General features: G+C 36.7%; 1 protein-coding gene across 3 annotated transcripts in view; it reads left to right on the top strand.

Annotated features, from left to right (window-relative positions):
• pou6f2 (POU class 6 homeobox 2) overlaps positions 1-12,218 on the top strand; it is a 114,071-nt gene that overhangs the window by 27,714 nt on the left and 74,139 nt on the right. For all 3 annotated transcript variants that reach the window (XM_084399259.1, XM_084399258.1, XM_084399257.1), the window contains one exon: positions 903-1,000. In XM_084399259.1, the coding sequence (XP_084255385.1) occupies positions 903-1,000 (98 nt within the window). The remainder of the gene's footprint in view (positions 1-902; positions 1,001-12,218) is intronic.

The raw sequence follows: 12,218 nt of genomic DNA on the forward strand, positions 1-12,218 counted from the left end.
AACATGGGAAATGGCTGTGCTTGTGTGAAGTAAACGCAACAATTTTCAACTTTTTGCTAAGATATATGTGACTTTTTGCAACGAAAATGCGGGGATTATGAAATCATGCAAGCCCGCATATTTTGCACGTGGAAATCTGCAATTTATGCGGCGAAAGTGCGGCGTATTTGAAAAAATGCGGCCCCCGCATAAATATGCGGACTTTGGCTGATTATGCATTGAATCATGCGATCGCATAATCGCGTTTTTCTGGAGGGACTGAAGGATAATATCGGAAGGGCTTTTGAAAGGTAAAAATTAGATTATATTCCAGTTTTAAATATGCATCTGATTACAGATACATGTGTTTGTATTTCAAAGAGAACCAGTTCTAAGGAACATTAATTGTTGGTATGACAATAAGAAATTAGACTGCACAGAAATGGAAACTGAACTACAGGTAGCCCTAATACCCACTAAATGTAGTCACGCAATGCTGTTGTTGTTAACATTAACAATTTGAGAACAAAGTATAATTTACTCGGTTTGACGTGATATGATAAGCGATCGTTCGATTTTTTTCCTTAGTTGGTCAGAACAAAAGTGGATGTTACTTGTTCAGATGTCATTTTCCGGCTAAATTCTTATGTTGGTCATACTTCCGAAAAGTAGAATCTGTGATTCCGAATGACAGTATCCACTCAGGCGTGGCGACTGACAGCCGCACATTCTCCTCAAAACATTGGATTCATCCGCGCTGTGCCGTGCCGAGGCACAACCCACGTAAAGTTGATAATTCCGCGAATAACTGCAATTGCAGATTTCGAAACAGAGATGGCGACAAAGAGGAAAAACAACGGACTGCAGCTTTAAGAATGGAGAAATAAGTCTATATATCTTTTCTCTCTCTCTGTCTCTCTCAGGTGTTCGAGTTGGTTCAGTTCAGTCTGATGCCAGCAGCAGTCCCACAGAACATGGTCATATGGGTCAATCTCACCCCACATACCCCTTAGGACCACAGGTGAGAGAACACACTTTTTCCCCTCATACCATTTCATTAACAATACAATACAATACAATACAATGTTTATTTATAAAGCACAATTTAAAAACAACCGAAGTTGACCAAAGTGCTGTACACACAGAGAGAGAAAAAAGAAAATAGTAAAAAGACTAGTAATAATAAAATGTAAAAATAAACATTTTACAATTTATAAACACCAATTATAAAATGGGTATAACACACGAAAGTAAAATCATGAAACAATGAGTCAAAATGTATTAAACGCCAAAGAAAAGAAATAAGTCTTAAGGGTAGACTTAAAGGCCGATAGAGTTGGGGCAATTCTGATATGGACCGGGAGACTATTCCATAATTTAGGGCCGATGGCAGAAAAGGCACGATCTCCTCTATTTTTTAATCTAGTCCTCGGAACTTGCAATAGACCAGAATTAGCTGATCTAAGTGACCTTGACTGAGCGTAAGGGTGTAGCAGGTCTGACAAATACTGTGGTGCCTCATTATGAATGGATTTAAAAACAAACAATAGGATTTTAAAATCAATTCTATATTTGACCGGCAGCCAATGTAGTGAGATCAAGATCGGTGTGACAGATTCATATTTACGCTTCCCATAAAGAAGCCGAGCCGCTGCATTCTGAACCAACTGTAGACGTGCAACACAAGCCTGTGGAGCACCGATGTACAATGAGTTACAATAGTCCAGTCGAGATGTAACAAAAGCATGCATGACCGTTTCGAATTTCTTAAGGGAAAGAAAAGGCTTCACCTTTGACAGAAGACGAAGATGATAAAAGCACGACTTAATCACAGTACTTATCTGCTTATCAAATTTAAGATTAATATCAAACCAAACACCCAAGTTTCTGACACACGTGGTACTATAAAGCGACAAAGATGCAAATGCAGGATCATGTACATAGTGTCCATTTGAACCAAACATAATAAATTCGGTTTTACTCTCATTCAGGCTCAGGAAGTTGGTCGCAAGCCAGAGTTTTAGTTCTTCCAAACAATCCATGATAGGCTGTAATGCCAGCCTATCATCACGTTTCAAAGGGATATAAATCTGGGTATCATCTGCATACAAATGAAAAGAGACCCCATACTTGTTAAAAATATACCCTAGTGGAAGCATATATAGGGAGAACAGTACAGGACCAAGTATTGAACCCTGGGGAACACCAGAATTTAAAGTCGTTTCAGAGGAAGAATGGTGTCCAATATTGACAACATACCTCCTATCAGAGAGGTACGACCGAAACCACTGTAATACTGTGCCTCGGAGACCAACACATGTTTCAAGGCGTGATATAAGAATGTCATGGTTAACCAAATCAAAGGCAGAACTGAGGTCTAACAAAACCAGAGCCATAGACTGCCCAGAGTCAGTGGTTAACATGATATCATTTAAAACTCTTAAGAGCGCTGTCTCAGTACTGTGACGGGATTTAAAACCAGATTGAAATTTTTCATGAATAGAATTGATAGTCAAGTAAGACTGAAGTTGATTTAAAACAGTTTTCTCTAGAATCTTAGATAAAAAAGGTAGATTTGAAATAGGTCGAAAGTTAGCCAACAATTTGGAGTCCAGACTTGTTTTTTTAAGATGGGGTCGCACTGTGGCAAGTTTAAAGTCAAAAGGTACCGTACCGGTGTGGAGACATTTGTTAATTACAGACAACAGGTCAGGGCCAACAGTCTCAATAACTTGCCCAAGGAAACGAGATGGAAGGACGTCGTTGGGACACATAGTTGGTTTCAAATGAGACATAGTCTCAATCAGAGAATTGAGATTAACAGACTCAAAGACAGACCAAGTGGAAGAGGAGAGTGAGACATCAGACAGTTTATACGCTGAAGTACACAACGAGGATGTAATTTTGCAGATCTTGTCATTGAAATATGTCGCAAAGTCCTCACATAGAGAGACAGATGCTTCAGGGAATAAATTAACCTTTGGATGAAGAACAGATTCGATGGTGGAAAATAAAATATTTGGCTTATGACTATTCCGTATGATTAAGTTTGAAAGGTATCTACTCTTAGCAACCTTAGCAGCTCGTTGAAAGGCAGAAAGAGAATCCCTTAAAATTTCATATGAAACTTGTAATCGATCTTTTTTCCATTTGCGTTCTGCCCTTCGACAGGTCTGTCTGAGAGAACGAGTAATATCATTATGCCAAGGTAATGAAATATGCTTACTTTTTTTCTCTTTTAGAGGTGCGATAGAATTTAAGATGTTAAAGCAAGTAGTATTGAAAATACTTAAATGTTCATCAGCATCTAAGTGGGATATGGAAAGGTTTGTATCCTGAGTAGCACCCAATTGTACATACCTGGAACAAAATTCATTGCCTGAACATTCGGTGAAAATTCGAGTCCAACGTGGCGGTGGAGAATGTCCTTCAGCATGTCCATCAAATGGCACAGAAAACAATAAAGGCATATGGTCAGATAAGCCAGGCTCACCAATTTTGAAGTTCAACACTGATAGACCACGAGACAAAATCAAGTCCAAAGTATGCCCCTGAACATGAGTTGGTCCAGACACCCATTGCACAAAGTCAAAAGAGTCAATTAGGCTAAGAAAGTCTTTTGAGAGAGGCTTAGAGTCACAGCACACATGGATATTAAAGTCCCCAATAATTAGAATTCTATCATGGCTGGTGACAATTTCAGACAGAAATTCTGCAAATTCATTGATAAAGTCGTTATTTGCATGGGGTGGCCGATATATAATAACAAAAACCACTGGATTTACCAAAGAAAGTTTAAACAGCTGAACTTCAAAACTCCTGCGTGTCTGAGTTAATAAACAGTGACAAAGATAGTTGTTTTTAAACACTGTCGCTAACCCCCCACCACGACCAGATAAGCGAGGGGAATTAAGAAAATTGCAGCCCTGTGGCACCAGTTCAGTAAATGGACTTAAGTCTCCAGGTTTAATCCAGGTTTCGGTAATGCATAAAATATCCAAGGTGTGCGAGGTAAAAAAGTCATTTAATATAAAGGTCTTATTTACCAGAGAGCGTGCGTTGATCAAAGCCACATTTAGTAGCTTCGTATCCTCCTGGAGCTGCATTGATCTCTGCAACGGTCGAAGATTAGAGGTATTGACTCCACAAGCACGAAGACGGGGAGGAAGGTGGCGCGTAGACATAGAAAGAGTGCTGGGAACCACGGGTCGAAGCCATCGATGCGATGTATCTAGCGAACGCCAGGGCGCACGGCGTTCTCGGGTCATAGGCAAAGGAAATAGCCTTTCAGCAGACAGCAACCATGCACCCGTACTCAGCGAGTGCGGGCAAGCGCGCCGCTCACAGACCCTCACAGACGGCGACCACGCAGGAGACCTAAGCCGAGCAGCAACTCCACCCCGCTTTCCACGTTTCCTCCGACGCTTCCTCTTCCAAGGCAAGTCAGCAGGACGCCAATATTGGTATACTGGAAGATAAGTATGGGTAGGCAGAGGAGAGGGACGAGACAGGCAAATGTCACCTCTAGCAGCTTCAACAGCCACTCGAATGTCCAAAAGTATTTGACGATCGTACGTCAACGCCATTTTACAACCAGTGATTAAAAAAGATATGCATAAGAACAGTAAGGACAGCAAAACTAGAGATTGCGACAGACGGCATGCCAAACACAACGGCGCCATCTTGTCCACTTGTCCGTGTTCGTGACTCTGTCACTAACATGAAATGGCATTCGGATCCCATTTTACATCTTTACAGTGATAAATTGAGTACAGGGTTTGATTTTATCCATCACCAAGTGATTGGATCATGAAAAGTGGGTTACATACTAGAATGGAGCCAGACTGAATGCGAGTTTACAAAATTTGGCAGCATTTTTCAAAAGTTACTCCTCAACACTGGCCTGACCGACTAACTAAAAATAGCATTGCTACTAACTTAATGTTTTTCAGTAGTGTCGAAGTTGCTCAGCTGCTTTTAAAATAATGTAGCTAGTATAGTTACAAGCTACTTTTTACAAGAAATAGCATAAGTAGTGACAAAATCTGCCATTATTTGTCGACCAATATCTATCACTAAGGCTGAAATATCGGCTGATATTGGCACTGGCCGATAATTTGGCCAATAAGTGTTGAAAGCAGGATCTTTATTTTGACAGTGCTGTAACTTTTATTTTAACAGTTCTGAGAACACCTTGCATCCAGTTCCGAGAATGCACAGAGGTTTTGTCTACATTAGTTTACTGTGTTAGTTTAATTAATTATTAAACAGAACTGTTACGCAAAGACAGTAAGCGTAGTATAATGTATTAGTTTTTCCCTTTCTATTATTAGTAATAGAAAGGCAAATGCTATAATGGTCTCATATACCGTTGGTATTCAGCAAATGCACATTTATATCATTCAAACAAGTCTTTGCTTTGAATGTCTAATAAACATTTAATCCCTTACTCTCACAAACTTTAGCCAATCCAGCTGTTAGATCATCTGAAGTGTGCATTTGTAGGCAGCAATATTTAGACTTTTTTGGCATTAAAACGATATTCACTCAAAAATGAAAATCTGTCATAATTTACCCAACCTCATGGTTTTCCAAGTTTGTATACTGTAACTTTTTTTTTTTTTTTTTGTGGAACACAAACGGAGACATTTTAAATAGTTTATGTATTTATATTCCATGCAATTACAATAAATGCACAATAAATGTTTTCAACTTTTTTTAAAAAGTACCAAAAAACAAAAGCACCCGAAAAGTACCGTATTATACTTTTTTTTTAAAGTCCATATGACTGATGCATAGAAATGTACGTTGTTATTCACTGATAATCTTTCTCTCTGTTGAGTCAGTAAGTTGAATTTGAGAACTCAGTTCAACTAATTCAGACTGGTTTTATGAGTCAGAATCAAACCAATTGACTAACAATAGTGTTACACACTTTGAGATGTTCATTAGAAAAATATGAACAATACAATGTATAACTCTGTTTCTCACACATATCTCAAATGGCTTCTGAAAACTTGAAATAGATGGCGCACAAGTCATATAGACCACTTTTTTGATACTTTAAAAACCTCATTCCCATTCATTAAAACTGTATATGGAGAAGCACAGACAACTCTTCACTTTTTTTTTTTCTTCTGCAGAAAGAAAGTTATACATTTTTGGAATAACATGGCATGTTAATAACATGTTAACATGATTTCAGTCAACTATCCTTTTAAGGAAAATAATAGAAAAAAACAACATTTTGATGACTTTATGATAACAAGGAGCATACCATCCAACCCAACACCTAACCAATGTCCCAATAAAACAAATAGACACCCACATACTCACAGAAAATCAACTGTGGTGTTTTATAGGATGAGTAGAACAAACAAGCTGTTTTAAAAGATGGAGAATGATCATTTTGTGTTGCCATATCCAGCTCAACACGCCACAGCGATGTCCAAGCCCTTGTCTTCTCGTTCCCCTGAGCTCTGCCTTAATAGATGAACCCTGTCAGGACAGTCCCACAGAAACAAACACTTTTCAGCCACACTGCTCTCTCTCTGCGCCATGGCCAATTCCCTTGTTTCTGGATCAATATGTTTTGATGGATTCTCACTCTAGAGACGGATATTGTGTGCACTGCCATTACGGAACTGGATCAGTAAGAGGGCAGTTAGCCCTACATGGGTCCAACTCTTTCCTGTGCCTCTGGCTTCATTCGTACACACTGCTATCAGTCTGATTACGAGTAATCTTTCAGCGTTTCCTCCGCTGAGCCGCTCCCTCAGTTCTTATTAGAAAGAGGAATGGGATGGGGGGGGTTTTGGAAAAGAAAAGGGTAATTTAATCCCAAAAGCCAGATCAAGAAGGTATGGCGTGTTGCTTATGGTTCAGAGGTTCTTGGAGCCTCATACATTCAGTACTGATTCAATTAAATTGGTCTTTTTAAACGATTTCTCATGTTTTATCATGCCTTGGATGGTTTCTTGTCAAAATGAACATTCCTTAAAGTCCCCCTGTGGTGAAAATCAAGCTTTTAATATTGTTTATATGTCTATGTGGAGTTTTTAATATGCTTTAAGACAAACCATTTACAAAATCATAAGTCCAACACCATTGCTGAGTATTTTCTCTTTAAAACTGCAGTGAACCAAAGACAGTCTCAAAAACGCGGTTTGAAATCGCTGATGTTTCTGACGTCACAAACTACCTTGTAACCAATCAGGTCAACGTGTGATTGTCAATGAGTGAATCTCTGAGCTGGTGTGAGTGAGTGGAGGTGGGGCTAATTTGCATATTCATAGAACAGTATACTAAATGAGGCAAGGGTGTAGAGTTACATTTCAAGTTATTTTAAGGCATGACACTTTTAAAAAACTTTTAAATATGTCATTTTGGTGAGTTATGAACTTATAATGTTAAACACTTTAACATTAAAGGGTTAGTTCACCCAAAAATTTAAATTCTGTCAGTAATTACTCACCCTCATGTTGTTCCAACCGCGTAAGACCTTCGTTCATCTTCGGAACACAAATTAAGATATTTTTGATGAAATCTGAGCCATGTTTCACTCCTCCATAGGCTTCCAGTGTGACCGAAACTTGCTGGCCCAGAAAAGTTATTAAAGAGATCGTTAATATAGTCCAAGTGACTCCAGTGGCTCAATCGTAAGTATATCAAGCGACGAGAATACTTTTTGTGCGCAAAAACAAACAAAAATAACGACTTTATTCCACTATTCATTTCCTTCTCTCTGGACCTCTAGTTGGTTCGCGTAGTGTTTTTGCGCAGCGCGTCTGTGTTACACGTCACCACGTAGGCTCACTATTGGCCGACGCCGGTCATGTGTGTGTTGCGTGATGACGTGCAACACAGACGCGCAGCGCAAACACACTACGAGGCCCAGAGAGAAGGAAATGAAAAGTGGAATAAAGTCGTTATTTTTGTTTGTTTTTGCGCACAAAAAGTATTCTCGTCGCATGATAAACTTAATGTAGTGCCACTGTAGTTACTTGGACTATTTTAACGATGTTTTAATAACTATTCTGGGCCGGTGAGTTTCGGTCACACTGGAAGCCTATGGAGGAGTCAAAATTCTGTCAGATTTCATCAAAAATATCTTAATTTGTGTTCCGAAGATGAACGAAAGACTTACATGGTTGGAACAACATGAGGGTGAGTAATTACTGACAGAATTTTCATTTTTGGGTGAACTAACCCTTTAACATAAGTACATTAACATATATCTATTATTATTTTTTATTCATGTGCCTTGTCGTATTGTGCAAAATTATTCAAAGTGACTTGCTAAAACGACTTTTCTTACTGACTGATCTCACCAAGCCCTCCAACACCCACTTTTCATGATTCGGTTCAAACCTGATGGATAAGATCAAGTTCTGCCCTACATTCTCTGAATGAATAGCCAGTTTAACTTAAAAATACAATGTCAACTCTATATTGAAGAATAATAGCAAAAAAAAAAAAGTAATGAGTAATCAGTATCAGTATAAGTATATCATGGCTATTCTATGGTATTGTTTACAGTACCTTGAAGTACCATATATGCTATTGTATTTTAATCATTCAGTACCATGTTATGTATGAAAGTACCATGGCACATGGCATTATATATATTATATTATACCATGGCATTGTATACTGTATATATGTTATGTAAATAATATATGTTTTATACACAATTATACAGTAGCAAAAAAATAAAATAAAAATTACAATGCAAAAATCAAATACTGAGCTTTTATACAATACAAAATGCACATGTACAATGAAAAACAAGATATTCAAAAAGAATCTTTACAAATATTAGTGTAATTATCACAAATATGCCACAGTATGTTTGAAAAGTGTATTTAGTGTATGTAAATGAACATTTAGGAGCCGTGATGTGGTAGTGTGACGTAAACATCCCAAGGGTATTTTGAGTGAGGAGTTGTTCAGCCATTTTAAAGTGTGTTTTGATCCTGGGGGATCCCATTTCACAGACACGCTGGGGTTCAGATCAGTTTGTCAGCTGCCTTGTCGCTTAGAGAGAGGGCTGATGGGAAAACGGTGTGAGCCATTAGTGAATCTAACACAAAAAAAGAAAGAGAGAAGATCTGGTTTTCATGCTGAGTCAAGGAGTATACGGCCCTCCCATGATTCCTGACACAGGCGTTCTGCTGGACACAACACAATAGTTTGTATTCCTTGGCAAAAGCCCATGAAAATTCCAACAACTGAAGTTGTATTTTATCACAGTGGATGCATGAAGTCAGTTGTCATCATGTTCACACAGGTGTCCTATAAAGTAACCAAAGGTGTAGTTCATCACATTATCTATGAACATGTTCCACTAATGTTTGATGACCAGAAAGTCACCTAAAAAAAGTATCTTATTGTATTCTGATAAATCTAACTTAAATAAAATGAATGAATGAATGAATGAATTTTTTTGTATCAAGGAGATTAATCTTCATTTTCAACAAACTTGGGTGCAATCTCTTGATTTTTCATTTTCTGGCACAAAATATAAATGCAATTACGTTTATTACTGATTACTGAAACATTTAATAAAATAAAATAAAAAATAAAACACTATGGAAATTACCAGATACTGTGTGACCTAATAGCATATGAAATATGATTTATGATGAATATAAAAACATGGATTTTGCTGATTTTTAATTTTTTTCATAAATAACTGACAATTTTGACAAAAGTAGGCTGTAAAACCTTATAAAAGAGGTATATATATTTTTTTTTTTTCTTAGTATTAATAATACAATCTGTATGAAGTTATGAGGATAAGTAATTTTACGTGAAGTGATTGATAATTCAGCATCTTCATTTCCATTAAATAAAGAGTACATAAAATTAAATTATATATTTATCATAGGAACATTCCAGATATCTCTGATTAATTTCAAATTGCAAATGTTTTGTTCCAAGTCTCAAAAATGTGTGGTAATTATGCAAAAAAAAAAAAAAAACTTCTACCAAAGAACCTATAAATGAACATATCTTTATATTACACAAATAACTTTTAATACTCTGGTTAATCAGCATTATGCCAAATAGACTCTGTGTTCTTTAAAGTTTGTCTTAAGCTCTAAACTATCCATCTGATTTTAGTCATCTTCAGACTGACAGAGGCTGTTGAGCTCTGTTGTTTAGGTCAAGTGCCCTTTAATAATTTCCTCTGTACTATGTACTCAGAATGAGCCATTTAGAGTTAGTTGATTTGTACAAAATGCCAAGCTCAGTGCTATAGACAAATTTCATCCTTTACAGTCCTGAAATAAACAACATGGAAAATGTGGGTCATGGAGGTTCTTAATTTAACCCTTTATTTATATTTATTGAAGAACAATCTACCAGTGTGATAAATATTTTATGGTCCTATTTTTCTTAAACATTGATGTCTTGGTTTAAATGTATGGCAAAGCCTGATCTCAGTATACACACTGCTGTTAAAAAGTTTGTACTTTACCACACTTTAGTATAGGGTCCGATTCTCACTATTAACTACGACTTTCATCTCAATAAACTCCTAATTACTGCTTATTAATAGTTGGATAGTTGTTAAGTTTAGGAATTGGAATTTAGGATAAATTGTATGTGCTTTATAAGTGATAAAAATCAGCCAATATCCTACTAATATGCATGCTAAGCAACTACTGTAGTTAATAGTGAGGATTAGACCCTAAACTAAAGTGTTACCAAATTATATATTAAAACAAAAAACAATAATTTGTATAATTGTAATAATATGTCTCTTTTAATGTATTTTTGATCAAATAAATGCAGCCATGGTAAGCATAAGAGACTTCTTTCAAAAGCATACACAAATTATTCAGACCCCAAACTTTTGCACTGTATAGTGTATATTCTTAGCTCTCAAGAATGTGTCAACATATGGATTTTTAAACTGACTTATTCAAAAAGCAAAGATTTCAAGCATATGAGCACAGAGGCAAACCAGGCAATGGCATTCGCTTTGAGACAGAGATGAGATGCTGGCAGACAATCTTTGATTTTGTGCCTCAAATAACCGACATCACACACACTTAAAACAGCAAGATTAAGCATATGTCACCCAGCTATGTCAGAAGAGTCTTTGTTGTCATCCACTGACTGGTTAATTGATTTTTTTGCACTTTTTATGTTTAAAGTGAATGAAATGACAAATGACATCTCTCAGTGTAATCCCCATGAAAGACGTTTTTTTGTTTGTCTTTTTGACAAATTCTTTTTGTCTGTTTGTTTTTTCCATTTAGATGGAGAAAGAATATTTAATAGTGTTGTTTTATGCTGATTAGCCCATTGGATTTGAGATGTTTGTTGTAAATGAAAAATTAAAGCAATGAGTAAAGCCTTGTCTTATCACACAGAAGTCAAATGCATCAGTGAACCGCTTTCAGTTTGAAAGGTTTCCCTAAAATGTTAGTTTTTAATGTTTGAATAATGCCACCACATATTTTTTAAAGTCATTCTATTCCATGTCATTCCATTCTTTTTTTCTTTGTGTTCAAAAATTAAGAAAACTGCATCATGCCAGAAATTATAAAACTGCTTCAACCAGGAATGTTTTTGGCCTTCTACTTAACTTTAAAGTCCCCAAATTAAAATTCATGTTGATCAAAACCTGTATAGTTTTCATTCATCTTTGGAGCTCTAAAGAGTTTGAGAAATTACACTGCTGTCAGTATACAAACTCATCACTGAGGAAACAATGCTTGAATAATCTGACTTAAATGGAAAAGTCTGCAGTAATACAGGTTGAGTGTACAATATCAAGCCAAAGAAGCAGCAATGAATACTAATGGGTGCGATGATAATGTAACCAATGTGTAAAAGAGAGAGAGAGAGAGAGAGAAAGAGAGAAATTGCTGACATGTAGGAAGGAGTAGTAACACCTCATATCTCCATACTTCATTATTTTTTATGTCCATAAATCATTACCATTGGTCACCCTTTATGTCTGTTTATGGGTTTTGCAAATATTTAACCAATGAAAAGTATAAAAAACAACTCGTGACTAAACTTCGTAACTCCATTGGTTCCTCAAACTGTCAGTAAAACCTCATAACTCAACCCCGCCTCAAACTCGAATTTAGTGGTGCACACATTTTGGATCATCTCTGTCAATTTGTAGTGCAAAAGTAAATAAAGAACTGTCTGTTTGAATAAGCAAAGCGTTTACTTAAGAAACACTATGGGCCAGATTTACTGACAGCTTGCACCAG

Source organism: Rutilus rutilus (assembly GCF_951802725.1).
Source record: "Rutilus rutilus genome assembly, chromosome: 24".
Classification (NCBI taxonomy): Eukaryota; Metazoa; Chordata; class Actinopteri; order Cypriniformes; family Leuciscidae; genus Rutilus; species Rutilus rutilus.